Here is a 25,316-nt window from a genome sequence, read left to right as displayed (position 1 = left end):
GCCTGATTAATTGCAGCTACTGCCAGTTAGGGAGTGTGTTGCTCTTGCTGTTTAGATTCAGATTAGGATAAAGAAAGCAGCTTCCCCCCCCCCCCTTTTTTTTTTTTCCCCCCTCACCCCTTCAGAAATTTTTGTGAAGTCCTTTGGCCAAAACCAGCAAGTGTTTTGCCAAGTGATGTTAAAGGCTTTTGTGGAAGCCGCCGTGACTTGGGGCGGATGGTAGTTGCAATATTGCTCACGTGTGTGTATAGCTGTTTGACAAATGCATTGTTTTTTTCCAGTGAATAACCAAGAATGTTAACCTTAAGGAAAAATCAGACAGTGCATCATAGCTGGAGAAATATATTTTTTTTCTATATCAATTATAGCATTTATTCTTTCATGTCTCCCCAAGAATTTGGAAAGAGGTTTCTTCCACAGTGTGAAATGATCCTAGGAAGCTCATTCTTTTTCCTGCTTTTTCCTTTTTCTTCCCCCTTTTTTACCCCTTTACTGTATATATTTCTAGGGGTGGCATTTGTCTTCATCCTTCATCTTGAAAGGCTAACTTGCACTGTTGTTTTAGGCTGCGGTAAGAGAGACTGAGCAGCTGTCTCGGAGACTGCTGTTAATCTTATTCCAGTTGATACAAATTAGTTGTAACCACAATCCCCGCTCTCTTCTTCCCCATCTTCCCCCACCTCCAAATTAAGTGGTGTTTGGAGAGTGAGTCCTGAAGTGGTTTGCTTACACAGTCTGGCTCTGGGTGGCTGCTGGAGCTACTTTAGAAACGAATCTGCTGGTCGCTGCACATTTTTTACTATTCAAGTTGGTTTTGAAAGAGCGTGTTCACCCCGAACACGTACGGAATTGAGGCCATGAAGAATAATAACACTTGGTGAATTCTTGGGCTGGGATCCTGTGCTAGCACGGCTCAGGCAGCCTGGATTTCCCAGCTGCGTCTCTCAGGCTCTCTGCACTCGGGTGTCACGGGGTGGGAGACCTGCTGCAGCCCTGCTGGCCCTCTGCTTTCATTTGCCGGGCACCGGGTAACTCTCAAAACAGGGTTCTGCAAAGGCAAAAGAGTATTCAACTCAGCGTCAGGAGGGAATTAACCAAGTGTTCCCTCTTCTAGAAAACATGACCGTGGTGTCTGTTGTCCCTCTTACACTGCAAGAAAAATTACATGTGAATTCATCTCTTACCCCTATGCACCCTCCTTGACTGTCAGTTCACAAATTCAGCTGTTTCTGTGGTAATATCAAGGTCTCTGCTTACCCTTCCCTAACCATTCAGGCCCCTTAGCTAGCAATTGCACTGGCATGAGGTTGTTGTCTTTCTTTGCTAAAGTGCTGTTTTTATTATCCTCTCCAGTCATCAGACTTTGTGCATCTTTTGCTGGAGACGATTATTTATTATCAGTTTTACCAGATACCTGCCTGCAGTCTAAATATCTTACCATTGTTTAGTAACTTCAAGCTAATACTGAATTTTTTTTTTTTTTCTTCAATCATACACTACTTGTCCTTGCTGGTTAGGTAAAGTGCTAATTGTCTTAAAGTTCATATGCTTTCTTTTATTTTTAATGCCTGCTTGAAACTGTGCAGTTTACTGAATTATTTTTATTTCCCTTTGACTGAGAAACTTCCCCCTGATTTGTCACTAAATTCCACTTCTTTCTCAATCTCCAGATCTAGGCCTGTCATTACCATGGACATTTCTATCTTCCTGCCAGCATCCATCAACATCACAGCTCCTCAGTGCCATGACGGCTTGCAGCCGGTGAACTGCCTCAATGTCACAGCATGCTTTCACTTCAGTGGCAAGCATGTTCCTGGAGAAATAGGTAATGTACCTTCACCAACCCAGGGCGTGGGCGTACCAACAAGTATGGTTTTAAAATTGCCTAGCAAATGACAGCGTACATAGGACATTCCACCCATCCTCCTCCAAGAGCTTTCTTTTCCCTAGGTTGCAGGGCCTACAGTATTTGGATTTTAAGTGAGACAATTAAGGAGGAAACAGGCTTCTTGCTTACTCTGTCTGAGTGGGAAGAGAGGAAGGACTAGAAGCTGCTTGTTGGGATTGCTCTCACTGTTGCCTATATAGCTCAAAGAAATGGAGCTGCTCAAATTTGAGTTTCCTCTTGATTCTAATTGATAGGTGCAACTGTGACTTCGGGTTCTGGTTTTGCACTTTTTCCTTCCTGTAAACTCTGAGGAACTCTCAGCAGACAAGTGTCTACTTTGGTAAAGTGTCTTTTTGTACTGCTTGCTACTCAGTCAGTTAGAAAACTCTTAGCTCTAGGTGCTCCAGGACTGTTGATTCCTTTCTGAAAATCGGTTTAGTCTACTGAATTTCTAGGTTTTCTTATGTTCCTGGGGGCACTGTTTAAAATGTTTCCTTTGCTTTAATTTCATATCTCTTGACCTGTGGCTAAGAAATGAGCTGCCTTTTTCTCATTTTAAATATAATTTCCTCCATTTTTGGAAAAGACCTTGCTTCATCATGACTTGTAAGAGCTGGCTGAATTGCCTTGCTTTGTCATGCAGACTGAACCCTTGGTGATCAATGTTGTGGTGAAAGCAGATGTGCATCTTCTTTGGCAAGTAACATCCATCTCATTGCAGAGAATTTTTTTACTATTAAGTAGATGATTATAAAACTTCCAACCATTGTCCTTTTATACAATGCCTTTAGGAAAGCAATTTATATTGAAAACATTGCAGCCAGAATTATCTAACTGTGTAAAAACCCTTGGGGGTATGATTTGGATACGGTATCTCAAATAAGGTTTCAGTTTCAGTTTGTACTCTAACAGTCAATCCATTTTAATTATGTCCTAGTTGCAGAGTATCAATAAACAAAGCATGGAACAGTTCATGGAAATACTGCAACTGCTCTTCTCTTGCATGGTTAAATGTGGAAAAAGTAGAGTATTCCTCTAAATACATCACTGTCCAGTTGGGGCACTGAAAGGAGTAAGGAGGTGTTAATTTGCTGTGTCAAAGTTTTGTGACAGTGGCTTTGAGGTTGCCTCAGCTTCAGATGCCTGGGAACAATTTGATAGACAGTGAGAACATAGTGCTTTTTTGAAAATGCAGCTCCCTTAAGACTGCTCAGTTTGGATGCTCAGAACTGCTGGTTACTGGTGAAAATCTGGGCCATTGCCATTACTTTTGGCCAGCTGAAGTTGGTCACCTACTACAAAATACTTAGAAAATAACTGAACATGCAGGCAGTGTTCTTCTATGGCAAATGTGTGTCTAAAAAGTTTATTTGAATATGTGATTATTTATTTCATTAACTGACATGTAAAGGAAAGCTGTCTTCATCTTGCAGTGCCTGACATTTATATATAAAACCTTTCTGCCGCCCCAGTGCTAGCTGCATACTGTTGGTCATGTAACAGCTATCAGATGATCTGTGTTTATTGATATTACTTGATGCTGCCAGTGGCAGTATGATTCCCATCCTTCTTGTGGACACTTTTTGCAGACTACCATCTTCAGAAGTCTCAATTTATAGCTGAAACGGTTGTGTCTGAACAAACAAGTGAAGCATGTGCTTCACGCTGGTTGGCAGTTGTTGTTGGACCCTTCGCTCTGTCTCAGTGCATATTAGAGAGCTGAGTTTCTAGTTGTACGTCCACTAACAGAGGCAACCTCAGTTGTGGTACCTTTTGGATGTGTGAGAAATAAGGCGTTTTAGTTTTAACTTTTTAACCTCAGGGTCTCGCTCAGGCTGCCCCTCCCTTACTTGAGGGGCTGCCATTATGTCTCCTCTGGGGTCTGTGTATTTGCAGAATGGTTCATGGCACGCTCTCCTTCTGCAACAGCTGCTTTTGCTTGCAGCACTTGCAAGGTGAGAAGGAACGGAAGCAGCTTTCCTGAGTAAGGCAAATATGTATGTATTACATACTTTGTTCTTTAAAAAAAATAAAAATAAAAAATCTTGAACTGGCAGGAAATGCTTAATCCTTCCCCTTGAGCTTCCTCTACAGTAGGAAATGGGTTGAATTTAGGTCTTATTTAGCTGCTGGCGTGCAGCATGTTTCCACAGCAGGTGGTGAGCTTGCAGGATAGACTCGCAATATTGATGAAGACATGACAACAAGGACTCTAGCCCATACTGGAAATAATGGTCAAAGCTTCCTCAGGGCCCTGTGTACATACTGTGGCTGAAACATGGACCACATCCCGCTCTGCTGCTATTCACTGCTGTGGCTCTCCTCTGTTGTGGACTGGACTAAGCATGTGTGTGCTGCAGCATCACCACAGTTTCGTTGTCCAGTAGTGTCTGATGCTTCATCTACCCCTGCCTACATTTAATGACGTGACGCCTTTAGCTTGGTAAGCATCAGGCTGAGCTACAGCTCAGGAGGAGCAGGGGTGAGAAGAAGGCCTCTCCTGGCCTGGGTGAGGCCCTTCTCTGTTCAATTTGTGCAGTTCTGGGTGACTAGAGCAAGAAAACGGAGGCTGCTGGTATCTCCCATGTATTAAGGACTATTACTGCATTCATCCCCACAGGAGAATGGAAATAAACTTGTGTCCACAATCTGGATAATTTCCTTTACAAAGAAAAGAAAATTTAAATGCCAGTGTAACAATTAGATGAATTGTAGTGGTTGTGAAAAGAAAGGGTTTTGGTTAGAGCTAGGCAGATGCATTAGAAACCTCTTCAAAGACCTTCCTCTGTACTCTTCGCTTTGGATGTGTATCATTTGTGCAGTGATCCATTGCTAGGGAACTCTGGATATCCCAAATTTTGTTGCCTGGAAGACTAACGCTTGATTTGGTATGGAATAACAGGTGGGTTGGAATTTTACTTGGGATATGTTTCTAGGACATACCTGACTTCTCCAAAACCTGACGAAAATGGACACTCCATTTCTTGCCTGTATCATGCCAGAGTTTGATGTGGGAGTGTTATTCCCGTCTCTCCTCATTCTTCCAGTCTCTTTGCTCGTAGGCCTGAATCAGTACTGCAGTCTGAATGCCGCAGAAACCGTGTTGCTGCAGGGATATGTTCTCCAGCATGTACCCAAGCAGCAGGGATGGCTTCCTATTGAGAAGCTAGGGGAAAACACTGTGAGAAAGGATTTGAAACAAAGTTTAAAGTAAGGGAAAAGAAAGCTGTTGGAGGAGGATGGGTGGAATGTCCTACGTACACTGTCATTTGCTAGGGCAATTTTAAAAATATTTTTGGTACTTAAGAATTTTCTTTGTAAGCAAAGTTCACGAATCATTTTATTCTCATGATTACTGTTAGAGAAGGCAAAGAGGTACCTTCCTCTGCTGGTGGCTTTTCCATATTGTTTAATAAGGAAATAATCTGTTTTCTCCCTGTTTTTTTTCCCCCCGCCCCAGAATCAGTGCTATAGCTACTAGTTTAACAAGCACTTACGGCTGTGTTCATTCCTGCTGAGTGCTTTGCCATGTGCTTCGGGTGCGCCGTAGCATCCTGGAGCGGGCCAGGAAAGGACTTGCTGCGGGGCTCGGGGTGCGTAACCCCGCCGTTAGCCCGGTCCACTGCGGTATATATTTCGGCTCACGGGATACAGCGGTTCTGTTTCGCGTTTTCCTCACTCCTGTCCATGCCATGGCTGCCTTCAGCCCTGGGCAGCAGATGTGCCACTTGGGAAAGAAAATGCAGTATAAAATGCCTGCTGCCATCGACGCAGCAAGTGCATTGCTGGGGCGGTCAGGCACTGGCTGGAGTATCTTGCCTGCTCTGCCAGCTCATGCTCCTCTTGCAGAAAGGACAAAAACATCCCCAGACGGAGCTTTTAACGCTAGTTCTGGGAAAGGAATAGTCATTTAAAAAAACCCCAAAGCCCTTCATCTAAGCACATCGAATCCGTGGCGGAGTTTTGTTTTGATGATGTGAAAGTGGGTGGGCAGATCCCAATAAACATGTTTTCTAACCACATGTGTTTAAAGCTGCCTCGCACATCCTGGAGGCATTGCCTGCGAGAGTTAATTCGGTAGCGAAGCTCCTAGGGAGAGCCGAAACCAGCAGCGGGGCGAGGTTCGGCTGCTTGCCTGCCCACCCTGGCTGCTTTTTGGAAGCAATGAAGGAGAGGCAGGGGGGATTTAAAAAGAAAGAAAAAAAGAAAAGAAAAGAAAAAAAACCCTTACTCATGATATTTCAGTTTTTCCACTGATGTGACATCACTGGGTATAACATAGAAACAAGTTGTCAAAATAAAGCTTGGTGGGGGGGCGGGAGAGACGGGAACTGGACTGCGTGATGGAAAACATCCGCTGCCGGCTCAGGGAAGACGGTAGCTGGGATTTCTTCGCTTCGAGTCCTGGCGCGGGGCTCGCGGTCTCTGTGCCCTCCTGCAGCCAGGGCTCCCGTAGCATTAAGGAGACGCTGCCTTTCCTTGGGGGGCCTTAAAGGCGTCAGCGTGATGGCTGCCGAGCTGAGGCGGCTGAGTGCCGGGCGGGCTGTGCTGCGCCGGGTCCCTCCGGGGCCGGGGCTCATCTTTTCCTTTGAAGAGGGCTGCAGGTCTCGGCAGGGTGTTTTTTTACCCTCCCTGCCTACGCAGGGCCTGGGTTTGCTAGCAGATTTTCCTCTCTCTGGTCTCAGGATGCAGAGGCAGCTCTCGGCACGCGTGTGTGCATGTGAGGTCTTGACAGCGGAAAGGAGACAGTTGGGGATGGGTGTGGGAGCTGTGCACTCAAAACAAAAAAATTGTTTTAGAAGAGCCCGCTGGGATCTTAAAAACGGGCTAGACCCAACGTTATGTTTTAGGTGGTGCTGCTTGGTAGCATGGAGCAAACACCGCTACAGTGAGGATTTTAGGTGCTGAGCTGGCCAGAGGATGAAACCCTTTCAGGGCGTTATCTTGCTGACCAAGTTACTCTGCCAAAATACAAGCAAAAAAAAAAAAAAAAAAAAGTCCCTGCAGAGCCCTGTGATGGTCTTTAGGCCAAATCCTCAGTTGAGGTATTTGAGGTGTGTCTGTATGGCTGCTTTGTGTGAATTTGTGAATGTGTGTTTAATCAAAAAGCGCCGTATAGCAATCACAGTGAGGTCTGTCTGAGGTGAATTAAGGATGTTCACAGAAACTTGTGCACCAGATTTTGCAAGTGGCTGAATAGATTCTTTAAAGTAGCAGACCTTCAGTGAATAAATGATTGGAGGTGATACTGTTGACAACAGGATAATATTAGATCAGAATTTTTATCAGTACCCCCCCCCCAAAAAAAAAAAAAAAAGTGCTGAAATTTGGTATAAAAGACCTTGGTGCAAGACTATGCTAAGCTTACATCGATTGACTGTAAAACTCTAGCTTAAAGAGAATTGTCTACATTTATGGGGAGTATTTTATCTGGCATAAATCACTTTGGACTTAAATATAAATAAAAAAGCAGTAATTGCTGAGCATGCTATGTGTGTAATAGCCAGTACCAGCTGTGCAAATCCATGTGTGTCATGTGCAAGCTTATAAACTAATGAAGCCATTTATAAGTGGGCCATCTCATGGTACTCCCGTTATTGCTTTAATATCAGCTGAAATTAATACAGGCCATACCTGTACGAGTGAAAGGACCCCACAGCCTGTGTTTCGCTTTCCTGTAGATGGTAGCAAAATGAGTGTTCACACTTCTGTTGCAGTTTCACAGCTTCTCTTGCTCGTGTTGCGTTTATCAAGAGAAAATGTATAATCAGCTTGGATTACTCAATCAGTAAGCAACTACTTAACATAACAAACGAGCTTTCTTTTGGACACAAATGCAAGCAGTCACAAATCAACTGATCTTGTTAAGCTACTGATTCTGTAGCACAGCCAGAAAAGAGGATTTACAGAGAGAGCTTGTTAGGCTCTGGGTATGTCTTCTATAAACTTCCAGGGATGCAATATCTAAAAGTGGGGTTATTGAGTGTGAGGCTTTGACCATAGTTAAGGCCTAAATGCTAGGAAGATTGCAAATCAACAAAAATAATTGTCAGGAAATGCCACATTCTGGTTGACATTTGCATAGTTTATGTTGTTTTAGAAGGAACACAAAGCTGAGTTTTGTTGTTGTTCACATTTTGTTTTTACCTTTCCTGCCAGGAAAATAGTTAAAGCATCTCTTGTTTTTTTGTTTTGTGTTACTTATTTATTTATTTAGTGTGCGTGTCTAGTGTGCCTGTTTCTACCCATAACTTCCTCCAGGAAGGGCTGGGGACCGTAGCGACACAAAACTTGGGAGTATGTCAGTGATTAGGTTTGGTTGTGCGCAGTCACAGGAAACTCTGTGATTGATTGAAGTCCTGCAAGGGCTGACCCTTCAAGCGCACATGCCTCGGGGGTAATGTGCTCCTTTGGTAGGTCCCTAGAAGATAACTATTGTTAACTGGCATCCTTTGTTTTCTTCTTCTTCCTTTTCAAATCAGGTTTGAATTACAACTTGACTGCTGATGTGGCAAAGAAGGAAAAGAGCCAACAACCCAGAGTTTACTTTGTGACTTCTGGAGAGTCAGTGGGGCAGATCACAGAGAAGTTACAACTGTCGTATATGCAGGAAAAGTGCGAGCATTACCTAGCATACGTCAAGGTCAGTTCATTCCTGTCCTTATTTACCATTGGCCTCATTGCAATTTCTCCCACCCCTTTTTCTTTTTTTAAATATTCAACCAATTAAAATGATGGTGTTTGACCTCAGATGCCCTTGGTTTTCCTGACAGGTAGAAGAAATTTTTTGGGTGGAGGCTCAGAACTTCTTTGCTCTGCATGACTTAAGTGTGTGCACCTTTGGCCTCTGAGATGTTATCAGGAATATGTATTTTATTTACTTTTGATCTGGTGCACTTGTGTGGGATTTCTTTCTTTTCTTTTTTTTTGGTTTGGTTGGTTGTTACACGTGTTATACTCAAAATAAGGATGCAAAGATTTATTTTGGCAGGAGCAGCAGGCTCAGCAATTTGATATATCTAGTTCTGTGTAAGGTGTTTTCCTCTGTCTACACAAGGGGCTGGCGATATAATCTGAATGGAAATGAGAGGATAACTCTATGTCTGGTCTGAAACGACTGAGCTCTCAGGTTTGAAGAGCACTCCGAATTTCATTTGGCCTTGAAAACAGCAATGGGGTAAACTTAGTTTCGTCTGTGTCATGGACCTAAGAATATAGGGAGCACTCCCCAGACATGCTGGGATGTAGAGAGGGACTGTGGAAGAGAAACTGTTCATCCTTTTGACAAACTTTTTTTCCCAGCAACCTGCTGGGATCCTGATTATCTTTGTCTGGCAGCTGTTGCTGAGGGAATGTCACCCAAGTATGCTTCTGTTTGCAAAGTAAATAAACTAGTTTTCCTTCAGCTATGAAATGTATAGAATGGGCTTGAAAATTATATAGAAAGAAGATTTAAAACCACATATGTCCTTTATTAGCTTTAATCTGTACCACAAACTTAGGGAGCAGTATGAGGCAGTATGGTTGTGTGGGTGAGCTGCATATCCTCCTTAGTCTAGGATTTACAGGATTCCTGTAAATGAGACAGACCTAAATACACTGGATTTCACTTGGCATTGTCTTGTTTTTGAGAATCCAGCAGGTCAGGAAATCCCAAAGTGCATAAACCTTTTCAGGAAACATTTTTGTACCTAAAAGTCCTGAGAACGGGAGGTAAAATTCATCCATTGATTTATATCAACATTTTTGTGCATGGCTGTTGAGATGAAATAAAATAAAGAGACCACCAAGGAGACAATGATGTCCTATTAGGTTGCATGTATGTCTGAGAAGAGACTAGGTATCTTCTGTGTTTTTTGCTTCTGGAACAACTTTTGCTTTCTGCTGTCGAAAGCTCATTAAAGAAAATGTAGACATATGAGATTACTGTTACTTAGAAGATCTGGAGTTTACTAATTCTGGTCTTTCTCAAATGAGCACATCTAGTCAGGCTTTCATGTATTGAGTTCAACTGAAAAGAAGTGTGTCCTTTTCTATCCTAACCCAATAATGATTTCTTTCACACCAGCCCTGTTGTAGTTCTTGGGTGCCATACAGAATTCATTAAAGAGAAATATATAGCCAGGAAACAATTTCATTTATTGTAGCATTGATAGCTGATACTGGAAGCGCAAAGGTAAGAACTATTTTTCTGGAAAATTCCTGTAAAATTTGACTTTTATAGGCAAGAGAAACATTTAAACACATTTAAATATATGAAAAACTTCAAGCAAAACAGCTGGTCAAAAAACAAGGCTACTGACTTTTTATATGATGTAAGTAGCTATTTTTTCCCAGTTGGAAGAACAGCAGGAAGTGTCATTCGTCTGTGTAAGGGAGAGTGCAAAGCAGTGGAGAAAGATAATCCCCGTGCTCTCACGGGAGAGGTGATATGGTCTGCGACGCTACTTGATATTCAGAAACATCAAAGAAAGCCCTGCAGGCTCTGGAGGAGTGGAAATGGAGTCATGATCTTTTGCTGCTGTCAATCCTTAAGTAACAGATAGTAAAAAATTCCTCCCCTGCCATGCTGCCCCCCCCCAACCTCCAAACCAGAAAGCTCCTTGATTGCATAGTTTTGTGATGGAATGGGTGATAAAATATCTGAGCTTTAAGTACTTCTTATCAAGTATTTCACTTAGGCTTTCCTCCTTCCTTTTCTTTACCATATGCCTGGTGAAGTGGCCTCCCTGGCAAGTTGGGTTGTTGGCGATTGCGTCCGTAATCTGTTCACTTTATTACTGTTTGTTTCAATTTCTGGTGGCAAGTCAACTGACACGGTAATGTGAAGATGTCAGTTTTGGAGTGCCCGTGATTGAGATGGAGAAGCTATTCGGGCTTGCGCATAACCCTGTGGGCTAGCCTGGCAGTCCCTGCCAGGTAGACAAGGTGTCCCATCCAAATGGCAAGCAGCAGAGCTCTGTATCGGTGGGACTGTTGAAATAAAAGCCTGTGCCAAGCCTTACGGGATGGCACTGTCTTACCAACATCTAGCTATAGAGTGGTGGAAGAGTAAAACAGAGTGGGAAAAGTAGTGGAAAAACTAGGCCTATACAAGCATGCTGTGATTTCTTTTGACAGGATTTATCCCAAGACACCCCAGTGAACACTAAAAGAGGTGTAGGCTGTAAATGAACTGACAGGGATAATCGTTAAATTATTTTATAATTAGTAAGTCTGTGCTTTGAGCATGAATCCTATTTTATTTGTGGTCCCTTAGCAGGGCAGGAGCTATTGTTCTCGTTTCTGCTATTGAATTAGAGTGTTAAAATCTCTGACTTTACTCATAATTGTGTGACTGAGATAAATGAATCTCAAAGTTTGTAGGATGTGGTTGAGAGTGGAAAATGAAATGGAAATGCTTTGGGACTGCAAAATGTTTTGAGTCTGATTCTGAAATGGGTCGGGAGGAACTGGAAGAAGCAGGGAGGAGAGATGTCATTCCCCCCCCGGAACCTATTTTCTGATTTCTAGTTAAGAAACTTGAACGTTTTAGTACGTATCATTAGTGATTTCTATTATAGTGCCTCAGGTGCCATCTACAAAAGCTATATTTGATTTAATTTAAACAACCTGTGGAGGTTTGATTTTTATATATGTCCAGTAGAGAACTGGCAGCTGGTGCCAGTGTCCACTAATTGTGACATTCATGAGTATTGCAGGTTTTCTCATGTTAGTGCTTAACTGATGCCCTGCCGTTTCTTGGGAGGCCTCTGCTGCTGGACAGTTCCTCCTCCGCCCCTGCACTGGGCGACTGCGCTAGCAGTGTAGGCCCTCTGCTTGAACTATGGTCAAACCGGTAACAGAAGGCGCATTGCGTTACTTTGTGACCTCCCATCAGTGTTGCCAGAGGAAAATGGAAAAAAAGGTTTAAATCTGATCAACTGATTTGTAAAAGCATTTATTTTTTTCAGTAGAAGGAACAGCAAACAAACATGAGAAATGGGAACCTGACGCTAAATGAGGGCAAAGAAGAAGATGCAGAAGGTTGCAGAAATAGAGAAGAGGAGGAAAGTGAATGGGCTTGGAGGCTTTAAAATTGTATGCTTCAGCTGAATATCTGGGCCTGCAGCTGAAATGAATAGTTTTCTCTTAGGTCTTTTAACACATGGCACTGGACTGATGACACTTGGAACACTTTTAAGCTTTGTATTTGCTACATGCTACCATCAGGACATAAGCTCTGAGGAAAATTTCGTTACCCATTTGCAGTAGCTGCCTTGGTTGATTACCGCTTTTGGATGTTCCTCTAGTATTTAGGACAGATTTGTCAGTAGTTAGGACAAGAGCATTTGACACAGATAGCAAATCATGTAGTGGCTGCAGATTTATATGGGATAAAATCTTGTCTTCTACAATTTATCACAAAGTTACAATATAATGATGATGGTGAAAGCTCCTCATATGATTGCTGTATTTAAGAAAAAGAAAAAAAATCACCCCCTGGTTTCTTAGTGCATTGAGCCCAGCACCAGCTGGGCTATTGTTGCTACCAATCATTGCTGTCCTTTTTCAAAACGATGGTTTTAATAGCTTCAAATGCCATCAGCAGTCGTGGTACACAATTAAACCAGACACAGCACTTATGTTTTCCAGCGATCTTTATCTCGGAGAGTGTCTGGTTGTGTTGAGTGGTCTCACGTTGCTTATCGAGTTAACTCTTGCTGGCTCTGGCCATGGCTCTGGGGAGGATGGAGCTGAGAAGGGGAGGACGTGGAGGGTGGTGTATAACGGCACACAGGCAAGGGGGTCGTGCTGCGCATGTACAGCCAGGGATACAACAAAGTGCAGAAATCACACCACTATGTGTTTTTGTTCACTGCTGAATTCTGTAGACAAAGATTCACCTTTTTGCATCTCTGGCCTTTGCCTTGGATCACTGTTACCTCTGGTCTCCACAGAGACTCCAGGCTACCGATCTCTCATGGTTCAGTCTCCAGTGCTCATTGACTTTAGTCATTGTTTATGGTTGTTATCATCTCTCTCTCTCTCTCTCTCTCTCTCTCTGTAGCTGTTTGATCTTATTGAAGGGAGATGTATATATTAAAAACGGTCTTTTATTCTTAATGCACAGTGGTCTGGCTCTTTCTTGGAGTCCTGATAGCAAAGCAGTTAGACCGTCTCACCGTCACAAGTGACGCAGAGATGGTATCACTGTGATCGTGTGCCAGAAATGCTTTCTTCTGAAATGTGTCTGTGTGTGAATTAACATCTCTGTGTTAAGGTGGAAATGAGCACTAGATTTGGCTGGTGGTGCTACAGAACGGAGACACAGCCAGAGCAGCTCAGCCAGGAGCTTAGTTTGAAGGTTTGTCCATCACTGTCAGCACAAAGCCATTGTAGCTGTGACCTTCTGGAGGAGGTTTTTATGGGCAGAGCTTGTTGCTGAAGTGCTGAGCTTAGGCTTGGTTGCTTCAGACTGAGCCTGGTTGCTCCTGTTTGATGCGAAGCCTGTGTGAGACATAGGCACTAAGCGATGGGTCATATTGCCTGTGTAGATAGTAACTGCTGTTTTGCAAGGAAGGAGGTGATAGCTGGTCCTTCATGGAGTGAAACTCCACTTGGGAGTGAACCAGCTGGCCCTGCTTGCTTCTCTCTCCTCCTCCCCCTTGAACCAAAGCAGAGTGAATGCATCATGGGAAACCAGTGTGCGTGAGGGAGAAGAGAGAAACTGGAGCAAGCCAGGGGATAATATTTGAAGTAGAGACTGAAAAATGAAAAATTAGTCATGAATATCTAGAATTTCACAAGACAGACTGCTGGGCAGACAAAGAGAGCAATAACCTGTTGCTGCCTTCAGCAGGAAGTGTATAATCTATATAAGTAAGATGAAAGCTGCTGTGTAGCTTTGCCAGGAATGATAACTACAGTGAGATTCAGAGCTCAATACCAGTAGCAGAGCTGATATCTTTGGGTTGTTCGTGTGTGTTTGTTTTTTTCTTTTCCTTCTTTTCTTCCTTTTGCTGAGCTGACTGGAGAAACTATCAGGCTGAGCCAGACAGTCACAGCATATGTTCAGTCTCAAAGGGCTGTGGGATAGGTGGGGCGATCTTTAGACAGAGAGGTTTATTTACAGAAGTATAACTTCATGGACAAGTCTGTCTTCCAAAACTGCACAAAACATGCTCATAATCTATTAACACAGGCTAATTAGCCTGCATTCCCTTCAGCAGGACTGAGTGGGTTGAGAACAGCAAAGCTGTTCRCAAAATAAATGCAGTGTTTTGTGTCATCTCACTCTGATATAAAGCGATCAGCCCTCTCCTTTTTTTGCTGGCCAGCACTGTGTAGAGCTGATGTCTCACCTTGAAAAATAAACCAGGGAAAGGAGAAGCTGCTTCTTTACTGAGAAACTCATATGGGAGAGGAAACAACAGTTCTTAGCTGCAGAGCTTTGGGTTCCTTTTCATTGTGTCTTAAATGCAGGGATTTAGATGTACTGGAAAGAGAGTGTTAGAAGTTGGTGGGAAGACTGACTTATTTGAGCTGAGCATGAAATGTGTCAAGATTTACGTATTATCAATGACCATGTAGGTCTTCTGCCTTTTGCAAAATTTTGCAAGGTTCACCAAGAGAAGGCCAAGACTATCTTTAAAGCGTGAACTCAGAGTCAAAACTGTCCTGCACAATGTGGCCAAAATATAGCAGCCAAACATGCTTAGCACCTTTTCAGAGGGGACCCTTGCTACAAGTGGCTAAATGCTGTAAGATACATAGGCTGTTGAAATGTGTGTGCTAAGGCTGGTAGCACTGCTGTGCAGGACAGCAAATCATGAAAGATACTGTGCTATTAACTTTTGGGGGGCTTTGCTGTCCTCAGCAGTGTAGCTTTAAGGCCGTTTGGTAGCCCAAAGAGTCCTGTGTCCCTGAAGCTAGTGGGACACAGGTACAAAACTCCCCCCAAACTCTCTCATTTCAAATTTTGGCCCTCAGCAGCAAGGTAGCTAATTTTACTTATTAATTCCCCTTTTTCTTTGACCTTTTGTATGAAAAAGGCCCAGGCAGAAACTTAGTTGATCTGGTAGACCTGCTGTATGACAAAGTGCCTAGTTAATCTCATTTATAAAACTGATTTAGAGAGATTTTATGCTTGTGAAATGAAAAAAAAAATCCTCTTGAGAAGGCTCAGTCAGTAGATTTCATGCACAGTGGCTGCTGAAATTCTGCTTTGCCCGCCTTGTATTTCTTTTTACCTGCTGTGTTTTCAACTGCAGTGTTCGCTGCTAAACCCTAAAGGGATCCAAATATTTAATCTTGAGCCCCTTGATATACTTGTCCCTTTGATATGTTCTGGAGTGGGAAAGAAATGTGAGGGTTTTTTTCTAGTAGAGTGCCTCAAGAATAGGCATTTCTTAAACTTTAACTGAGTTGAGAATTACTTTTGTTGCATGTAAAGTCTACATGAAGGATGGCATTTAATAGCACTTCTTAAACATACAGTAGCAGCCATATATCTAATTTTATTTCCTGCCCACTGATACATCTTGTTTGATACTGCAGTCCCTCAGAAATAGATTTCATTTGCAGATTAAACCTCTTGGAGGCCCAGGAGGGGCAGATTTAGCCCTGGACAGAGGATGAGAGAAGATACCAGCACTCATGGTTTGGAGAGGTCGCACCTGGGGCTTTGGTCTTAGAGAATTCATTGCATTTCCCAGTGATGGCACTGTGAGGAAATGAATGTCCAAACAGAGATAAGAGGTGCTGCACTTTGTGCTCGAAAAAGTCATTTCAAAAGGCAGGTAATGATGGAAAGGAATTTTTTGCTTTTTTGGGCACTCCTGGTTAACCAAAGAGGTTGTTTTTTCAGGTGGAGATAAGCTACAAAGAAGACAACACTACTGTTTTAGAAACTTTCTAAGCTTGTTTTTTTTGTACAGTGTGATATAAGCTGAACATATGATGGCACATTGTGCTGTAAAAGTTTATTAGTACTTCTTTGGGACAAATTTACACTTGGGGGGGGAATACACTTAATCCCAAATGCCAGACTCTTGCTACACAAAATTACAACAGGGAATAGCTTGTTTGTCTTAGTGGTTTTCCTGTTTATAACACATGGAAGAATATCAGCCTGTGTGGTTATCACGGATACACACATGTGCAGGGTTAGCTTATCCTGTCCAAAGTGGGGAGTGCCTAAAATTATCACCCTTTCATTTTGTTACCCTTAGGAAGGAGCGAGTAAAACACTTCATCAGGAAACATTAGTGACAACATCCAACAAAAAACTCCTCTCCAGGCTAAAAAGAAAGCAATTAATTTTGAAGGCTGCGGCTTCTGGGTGTGTTCCAAAGCTATAACCTCTTAATAGTCAGAGTAGACTTAGGTATCCTGGGAGATTTGTGCAGATATTGCCTTTGGTTTGCTTTGGATGGCAAACGGGTAATGCTAATCCAGTGTTGTAATTCATATTGAAAGTACCTGGCAAATGTGTTTGAAGACACGCATGGGTCATATGTTGCAGTTTTGGAGCTTTTGTGGCAGAAAGTGCCTTCTCTCCCTTTCTTCCCTGCCATATACCTTCAGTTACGGGACAGCATTCATCCTGAACTCCCAAGGTTCAAAACCGGTTGAGGAAAAGCCCTTTCCTGGGCTGTAACCCTCACCTCACCCCGCCCCACCCTGCACTACACAAAGGCTAATTACAGCCAGCGTGGTTGTGCTAGTGATGAAAAGTTGTACCCTCGATTGTTGTGAAATGTAAATATTGTTTCTGCTTGTAGAGCTCCGTGACCTCTCCTCAGGAGTCCCACTTGTTTTAGGGAACTTTTAGTATTCTGTACCTGGAACCCGCAAGCCACCTACATTAGCAGCTGCACTCCCCTGAAAATTTGAAATCGGTGCTTACCTGCATGTTGGATAGAACTATTTTCCACTTGCCCATGGAGTATTTTGAATCAGGCTAATGTATCTTTTTTTGACTTGATGGTGTATGTTTCCACTTGTTTCCCAACCTTATATACAAGATATTCTTATGAATTGGATACATTAGGCATATTAGCTCACACTTCTCCAGTGCGGTGTGTTGCGCTTCTAGAATGACCTTTTCTTCCATCAAATGTGTGGCCACTGTGCTTGTTTTCACTAGAACTTTTATTTTGGGAAAAGCTTTCAAAAGGGTGCTTATTTTCGAAGAAGATCCTATCCTCAAAGCTGGCTCATAATGTTAAATTCCTTTTTTAGTAGTAGAATCTGATCAGATTGTACCAAGAACATGAGGTAGCAACTTTAGTGTTTCACAGAAAATATAACCAGAACATCTTCTCATTGGCCTTTTTTGTTGAGGTATTGACCACTTATCCTGTCGAAGTTATATCTGCTAGTGTTCGTGATTTCTTTTGTATGCAAGAGCAGGTACCTGTAAATAACTTTAAAGTCCTCTATGAAATTACTTTTGAAAGTTTATCTTTGCCTTGAAAACCTGAAAAATACTTAATAATGAACAGATATTTTGTGTGCTCTGCATGTAGTATCATATTAGACTGTTTTATTGCCATCTTGTTCTTCTAGCTGCTTTGTGTGTGTTTTTTGTTTTTTGTTGTTTTTGTTGTTGTTTTTTAATCTTCACTTATTTGTATGTTTTACTCTGATATGTGAACATGCCCAGTACAATAAGGTTCTGGTCCTGGCAGGGTCTGGGTGCTTCCGTAATAGCAAATAATAATAAAAAATTCGAGAATCCTGTAAGAGCTTGCATTGCATTTTTGTCCTGCGTCTAACATTAAATCCTAGACTGAAATGTAAAGGGTTAGCTCTAAACCTGAGGGAATCTAATCTGAGTACATTAAATTTACTCTTTCCTTCTTTTGGTACATGCAGTGCATAACTTAAGACTTCCTTAGATGCAAAATAAATTWAAAAAGTAATTGGTTAAACTTGCCATGATTTAGAAATTTTTGTCCTATAAGCAATCACACAGCTTCTCATTTGGCAAAGCTGAGTGTAGGGGAATTGACATTAATGTAACTTTGGTGAGAAGAAGAGGGTGTAAAAGTAGAAACCACTAACAAAGATTTAAGTTACAGCAGGGTATGTCTTATTTGAACTTATATCTTGTTTCACATATTTTTGGCCTACTAGGATATAGAAAGCACTAAGTCAGACATACCATTAGCCATGGAAAAGTGGCTTCAGTGGAGCCCAAGTGTATGGGGACAATGGTCTGATGGAATGACTTTTAAAATCCTTTCCGTGTAAGAGTTTAAGCTCTGTCACTTTGCATGCAAGTTTGGCTCATCCACTTGCTCTGTAAGCTCGAAAGGATGGGAAAATTGAAATGCCGGAAACTACATCTGGTTCTAAGGGGTAAAAAGGAAGATGAAATAGATGTAAAGCTTTATCCTCTTTCATTTCCCCCTTTTCACTGTGAGCAAGCAAGGGAGCATTGACACTTTGAGAACTGACTGGATATCTGAGATTTACTTTAAGATCTAGTGAAAGCTTTTAGGCAGCATTGAGGTTTTCAGTCCTTAAGATGGTAAGGAAATTCGTGGCAGCTGCTTCTGCAAGCACAGTAGGAGCAAAGGTGTTGGAATGACACAAGCTGGGCACTTTTGACTTTGTGCTTCAAGCTCCAAAGTGGGTACAAAAGCTTTGAGACCAGAACCAAAAATTATAAAGCAGAACACTTTTTTTTTTTGTTATTGTTTTCTCATAAAGATCTTCTTTATTCAGAGAAAACGGGTGGTTTCATGTAGCTGTGGTAGTTAGAAACTAGTCCTTTCAAATCATTGAGCAGATCCCTGAGTGGTGCTAAATCGTCCTTGTGGTTATGTGCCATTGAAGGAGGTTGTTGCTTAATGCCCTGGTAGAGTACAAAAGCCTGACAAATTCACAGGGTAACAAAGCCAGTTTTGTATGTGAAATATTCCCCCTGTGAAAGTAAGCGAGTCCCTAGTTCCCATCAGCGGTGGGAGACCCCCCCAGCGCAACTGGGAAATTTTCTTTGTTATAGCAGAAACGGCTGGTTGGGGAAAGGCTGCCATCCCTCCCCCCGGCAGCGCCCTGCGCTTGGGAGCGCTGCTCCCCTCTCGCCGTCTCTGCGGAGCGGCAGGCCTGTCCCTGCCGCTGGGATTTGCCCCACGTGGGCGCCTCCGTGACTCGGCGGTGCCTGTGGGGGCTCAACCTGGCGATGGTGCAGTTGCAGGAAGGCAGCTGGGGGGGAGGTTTCCATTTTCTTCTCTTATTCATGGGATTGGTTTCACGAAAACTGCCCCCGTCCACTCTCAGCTAGCAGCAGCAGAAATCACGAGCTTGCTTTGAGAGGCCCAAATCCTGGCACGTGGCCAGCTTCAGACACCCAGTCTGCGCCAAGATAGTGCAAGCTGTGCAACCCTGGCAATAGAAATCAGTGCCAAAAACTGTCATAGGCTTCGGCAAGGGACAAGGAGCTCACCTCACTCACAGAAGACATCAGACCGTTATCAGAACTTTCCTGAACCTACTAAATGTTTCTGGGGTGGTTAGTGGACAGGTGAATGTTTAAGCCAGTTCAGGCCGTGCTCATGTCTCTAGTATTTTCCTTCCTGCTAAATTTACTGGGCAGGTTGTGTGGTCGGTGTCTTTGCTTTGCTGATACATGTTTAGTCAATTGTGGCAAAAGACTTCCCTGAAATGGAGATCCTGCATGAAACTCGGCTGTGACACTGTAGCTGTTGCAAGCAATAAATATTATCCAAAGGGCTAGTTTTCATTTGTCCCTTTCAAGAACTTGGAGAAATGCCAGAATTTATTTTTAAACTTTATATAAGCAATTTAAATATTTGTGATGGCTCATTTTTCTTTCCTTACTATTTTGGGAACAGTCTTCATTTTGCCCTGTGTTGTTTCTGCTGATCTTTTTTGACATTAATTCTCTTCCCCTCCTCCCTGTAACAAAGTGATCTGACGTCCTGTGTCAACTGAGGGCTGGTGGGTTCAAAACAAGGATGCTTGCTTCAGGGAATGAGCACGTAATGTATTTACAGAGCTTCTGGTGTGCCCGTCCGCCTTTCCCATCAAGGCAGCTGTCTGAAAATCTAACATTTCTGACTGTATAATCTGTACATATCCTATTTTTGGTGTTAACACTACCTTGAAAGAACTAATCCTGAGTGTGGCTTGGAGAGCTGCATGGTGGGCAGCCAGCTTAACACTTATTTATGTGTTATTGCCATTAATCTCTTTTGAGCATTTACCATATGTGTGCCCTTAATTCTTTAGTGCAGTGGTTCTTGGATTATCAATCTTGAAAATGTCATAAAGGTAATAAAGGTAAAATGCTGTTTAATTCTGTAGCTCTCTTCCTGAAGCCTGTACAAGGGCCTGTGTAGTTTGGGAACCGCTGCTCCGGGGTATGCTGCAGGCACAGAAATGGCCACAATTCCTCTGTCAGACACTGGCTGTGCTGCTACCTGCTTCGCTTCCCATGGACTTATGGTCAACAGGATTATAAAATACAGCAATGCATCTGCCTTTAATAATAATGTCTCCTACGGCCTGTTTATTTCTTTAGTGGCCTGCTGCATCAGGCCAGGGGTTGGGATTGTGTCTGGATGAGGGACCACCTTCAGTACAGAACCTGCTATAAAGAAGCACAGTGCTCAGGGCTAAAAACGTGCAAGGAGACGGTTACCGTGACGAATGAGGAATTAGTAAAATTTGAATATCTATTTTTCTTATTTTCCATTTTTCTTTTTTCTTAAAACAGACACTCCAAAATAATCCAGAAATATATATGTGAATTATAAATCTTCTGAGAAAGCAAAGTTTAGGCTGGGGTCCCATAAGAGAAGGTTTTTGTCTCTTACACAGGTTCTGGCTAACCTGTAGATGTTGGAGTGTTTCTGGAAATATGTGTTCTCATCCTTCTAGTTACTAGTTGGAATGAGGAAGAAAGGTCAGAAATAATAAGCAGTTTATTAAGAAAAAGAGAATATCTAAAGCTTGAAAAGACCCGTTCCAGGATTCATGTAAAGCTCTCTGTTCGTGTTTTGTTTTGGATTTAGCTGCTTTCTTTGTTATCTGAACAGTACGATATTCTGCTAGTGGCCGAGAGGCAGGAAATGAAACTAAGTAGGTATGAAAATGAAGCCGACAATATTGGTGACAGACTAGATTGTTATGTTTATTTTTTATGTCAATATGCAAGGACTATTTAAATGAGTTTAAAATATGATGATGTATTTCTTATTCATCTTCCTCTTCAGCTTTAATCTCCCCCCCCCCCCCAGCTTCTCTCTATATTTAGGTTTAGAGGACTTTTTAGAGACCTATGTTATGTGTGAGGTAGAGGGTAACTTAATCAGCCAGATAAAATGCTTATGCTTTGCCTTGTATTTTGCCAAGGACTTGTTACAAAATCTGATAGGTTTGATATCGGGAAGTCTTTTCCATAGCTGAACTGATTTTGTTAGCAATGTTGTTTTTACTACCATGAAATCTCTTTTTCGTTCTGCTGAATGCATTCCTCTAGTGCCAGGTTGGATGATAGGTGCAGGCTGCGGGACAAGCATTATGTAGCAGTTTTCCCTTGCCAGCAGCTCAGCAGTATCAAAGACGGCGTGGTTTATGGTCCCTGGAGAGCATGGCATGTAAGTTGGCCTGGATTGTCGTGAAGCCTACTGCCAAATGTATCCCTCCATCCAGACAGCTTATTGCTCTGTGCTGGACCTACGTGCAACTTCAGGTTTTGGCAGAGGAATTTAGTGTACTGCCACTGCAAACAACTTCTCTTCTAAAATCATTTTGTCTGCTGACAACTGTAAAAATCTTTGGAGCTACAGGTTACAAAGCTGCATATGAGTCTGCTAGATTACCTTAACCGATACCAAGTTGTTAATAACTGAACAGCGTTAAGCAAAGATATGATCAATTTTTGCTTTCTCATGTACCTTTTGCAATTTTGAACAGATAACATGTTCTTCAGCTTTTTTTTGATGTATTTTCAGATTATCCTCTACTCTATACAAATCCATGCATTTCTGAGTAATAAACTGGACTAAACTGTGGACATCTGACTAACAAAGCCTTCTGCCATTCCCCACTTCTCTTATTTTGGAACAGCCATCTTCATGTTAATGGAGATGGAACAATGCTCATTTTTGTGGTAATTATATTTACAAAAACTGTCCCTAATCAAAACAACATTTTTTGAAAGAGAAAACATGTTCAGAAGTATGCTTATAAGACATCTGCTTGAGGAGAAACAGTAAGGGTGTGTTATACTAGCATCTAAAAAAATCCTAATGAGACTTGAGCTTTGCTGTGCTAGGCATGAACAAACATAGATTTGAACATAGGTACTTCACCCTTCAGATGTGATAGTCTGTCACGACTGCTGGTACCCTCTTGTTGTGTCAGGATGTGAAGTGCGGTATGGTCACAGTTTGTGGTAATCCAAGAAAGGAGAAATAGCCGATGGGACTGAGAGATGGCTGCAGCTCATGTAGACGAAGTGCTATATTCTGTAGTTAGATTTATGGATGTAATTGCAAAGGGGAAGAGGGATAACTATCCATGACTTTTACCAGCTGAGCCATACCACACAGAAGCATTTACCGCCACATGCAAAAATAGCATACCAGGCCCTTCCCTATGGAGGCAATGGTGAGGAGAAGGTGAGCGTGACGCTTGAAATAAGCCCTGCCCTTTAGTTGGAGGGCAACTATGGAGTGCAGCGCGTGACCTGTTGTTGCAAGACAATACATGTGGATCTATTTTGTTTGACCTGTTAAGTCTGCACCTACAGCTGATTGAAACATTGTTACTATCTGCCTGAGTTTAATTTGTGATTAAAAAGTGTATTGATGTTTTAATGTTGCATTTGCAAATGGATGTTTTCAGTTGACAGTCTTCAGGTTTTAGCTGAAATACTGAAAACAGGTTCAGTTTTCCTTTTCTGTAGAAGAAAGTGGTATTTCCATGTAATCCCTTTCCCAGTAATGCAAAGGGGCTATGTGATGATGCTGAGCTCACTGCACTGCAGCTCAGTCGTCAATGCTTGTTATGCTGCAGCTCTGCAGGTCACTGGGGATGAAATAACATCCAACAGAGAGTCGTGTGATTCCACCCAAAGACAAGATAGCATGATTTAAGACATTTTTAAGGTGTTTGTCTGGCGCAAGATGCCAACAGTGATCTTCTGATAGAGGAAGTGACAGCAGTAGGGGCATAAATAAGGTTGATGAGCGTTGCTGGGTGATATTAATTTTGCCACACTTCCCATAGCTACTCACCTTTGGTTGGCCTTACAATCAGTGGTGAGCAACAAGCATTTTTAGGGCATGATTCACATGGCCCACTTTACACTTAGGCTGAGACAGGTCAGGCTACATTGACCAGACCTCCACTGACTCAAAAGAAAGCCAAGGACAACTTGTTGGAGGGAACATCTGCCTTCCAGATGTCTACATTTAGCCAAATGAATCCCACTGAATCCAGTCCAGTGTTGTCTGATATTACTTGCAATTTAAGAAGGAAAAATGCTCAGTTAGTAATGATGCACTGATCTGTTTCCAATATTCTATTTATTAAGTGAATCAGATTGAATTTTAGCCAACTTGAATAGAGAAGTGGTACAGTCAAAAACCCACAGTAATTTTTTTTTCATACTCCCTGCAGTCAAATAACTAGAAAAAATCAAGATTTTCAGCTGTAAATCTCAACATGAGACATAGACGGTCTAGTCGAGTGAAAAGGAATAAAAACTAGCACAACACAATTGCCACCATGCACTCCTGTCTTTGCTGTCTGCTAGTTGTATGCTAAAGAGATATAGGAGTCTTTTATATAAGCAGATCCTGAGAGTTTTCTTTGGCCTCAGTAAAATGTGATATGATGGTTATCCGTATTCAGCAAATGTGTACTCTTTCATTACTGCTGGCTGTCCTACATGTCCCCACCTTGCTTTTAAAATGGTAACCGACGTACTGTGGGAGTCAGTCTTAGCCTTTCTATTGGTTCAGCAGTAGTTGGATCAGCGCCCTGGTGAACAACTCAACAGCTGTGAAAGATGTTAGCTAAATGGTTTTAAATAGTTTATAGTACTCTTGCTGAGGAGCTTAGTGGTAGCATTGTTATGGTCTACTGGCTTTTCATGTTTGAAATGACTATAAAGTTACCTTGCATTTGAAGCCGGTCATATGTTACACCTCATCTTTTGAAAATTGAGTGGGCGTAAGGGTAAAACCTGCTTTGTTGGAAATGGGATCTACATGAACACAATAGTACAGCTCATTTACGTTTCTCCTGTCATCACTTAAGGCTTGGAGAGCAGATCATGGAGTGTAGAAGGCAGATTTCGCGGCATGGGAATTTAAAGCAAAGGGCTTGCTGAGGTCTGTGTTTGGACTCTGCCAGGACCAAGTGCCAGAAGCTTTTGCTTCTTAATGGTGTCCACAGCTGTCTTCAACACTTTTGCAAACAAACCTGTAGGAGTGCAGGCACAATAAATTTGGGCATTATTTATGCTCTAAATACCCAGAGGTACTTCCCGCTTGGTATGGAGAGTATGTTTCTCCTACTCTTCTGTGAAAACCCTTTTCCCTCCCTGACAGAAACAAAACCTATTTTGTTGTGGAAGGTGAAGCTTAGTCAGAAGGTGAAAATGTGAACAATGTCTTTTGATTTTTTGATAAATGATATCTGATGTGGCTTTGAGAGCTAGTGAATAGGTTTATTCTTGTGTTCTTTTTGTTTTGTGGTTAGCCATATCTCAGAAAAGTTGTATTAAATTTTCTTGGGTTTCTCTCAGGTCCCTCAAGGAATAAGGTGTTGATAAAATGTTTGTTCTCATGTTCCAGTGTTAAACAATTGAGCTGAGATTTTGTGTTAAGACTTTTCTGACTCACTTGCTTTATCAGAGTTACTATTAAAATCTTTCAGATCTTTGACTATAGTCATAGGAAAATAGGGGAAAAACAGCTAGAACATGTGAATGAGCATTATTAAGTAAAGCCATGGGAAAATTCATCTCCTCCTTTGTTCTGTGGTGTGTGTGTGTGGTGGTTTGTTTGGTTTTTTTTAAAGTTCCAGGTAGAGCTAATTGTTTTGGGTTATTCTTACTGCCTGATAATTAACTGGGTTCACTACAAGATAAATAATAGAAGCCGCTTAATCCATCCCAAAAGAGTTTTCCATCTAATTTTAGATCTGCCATTAGAAAGAAAGAAAGAAAGAGATTGAAACAAAGACAGCAGCACCATCCCTCTGGAAGACTGAATTCTAACTAATTTCAGAGAGAGGTTGTTGGAGTGGAAGAAACTGTGAGGTGGTCTTTACTGTGGTGGGAAGTTACTGTCTGTAGAGAAGCATCCAGTAGAGGCTGGGAGGGTGCCTAGCTGATCTGATGTGTAGGTAAAAACAGTTTTCTATTCAAAAGAAGTATTAGTTTCTTGTGGAAAATTTG

The 25,316-nt window shown here is 42.1% G+C and overlaps 1 protein-coding gene across 1 annotated transcript in view; it reads left to right on the top strand.

The window, feature by feature from the left end:
- ITGA9 (integrin subunit alpha 9) overlaps positions 1-25,316 on the top strand; it is a 233,419-nt gene that overhangs the window by 49,605 nt on the left and 158,498 nt on the right. The window contains exons 14-15 of the mRNA XM_026067943.1: positions 1,671-1,825; positions 8,371-8,531. Coding sequence (XP_025923728.1) covers positions 1,671-1,825; positions 8,371-8,531 — 316 coding nt within the window. The remainder of the gene's footprint in view (positions 1-1,670; positions 1,826-8,370; positions 8,532-25,316) is intronic.

This window comes from Apteryx rowi, unplaced genomic scaffold (assembly GCF_003343035.1).
Source record: "Apteryx rowi isolate R43461 unplaced genomic scaffold, aptRow1 scaffold_265, whole genome shotgun sequence".
NCBI classification, from domain to species: Eukaryota; Metazoa; Chordata; class Aves; order Apterygiformes; family Apterygidae; genus Apteryx; species Apteryx rowi.
The sequence above is the reverse complement of the archived record's forward strand: the minus strand, read 5'-3'. Positions and strand labels throughout refer to the sequence as shown.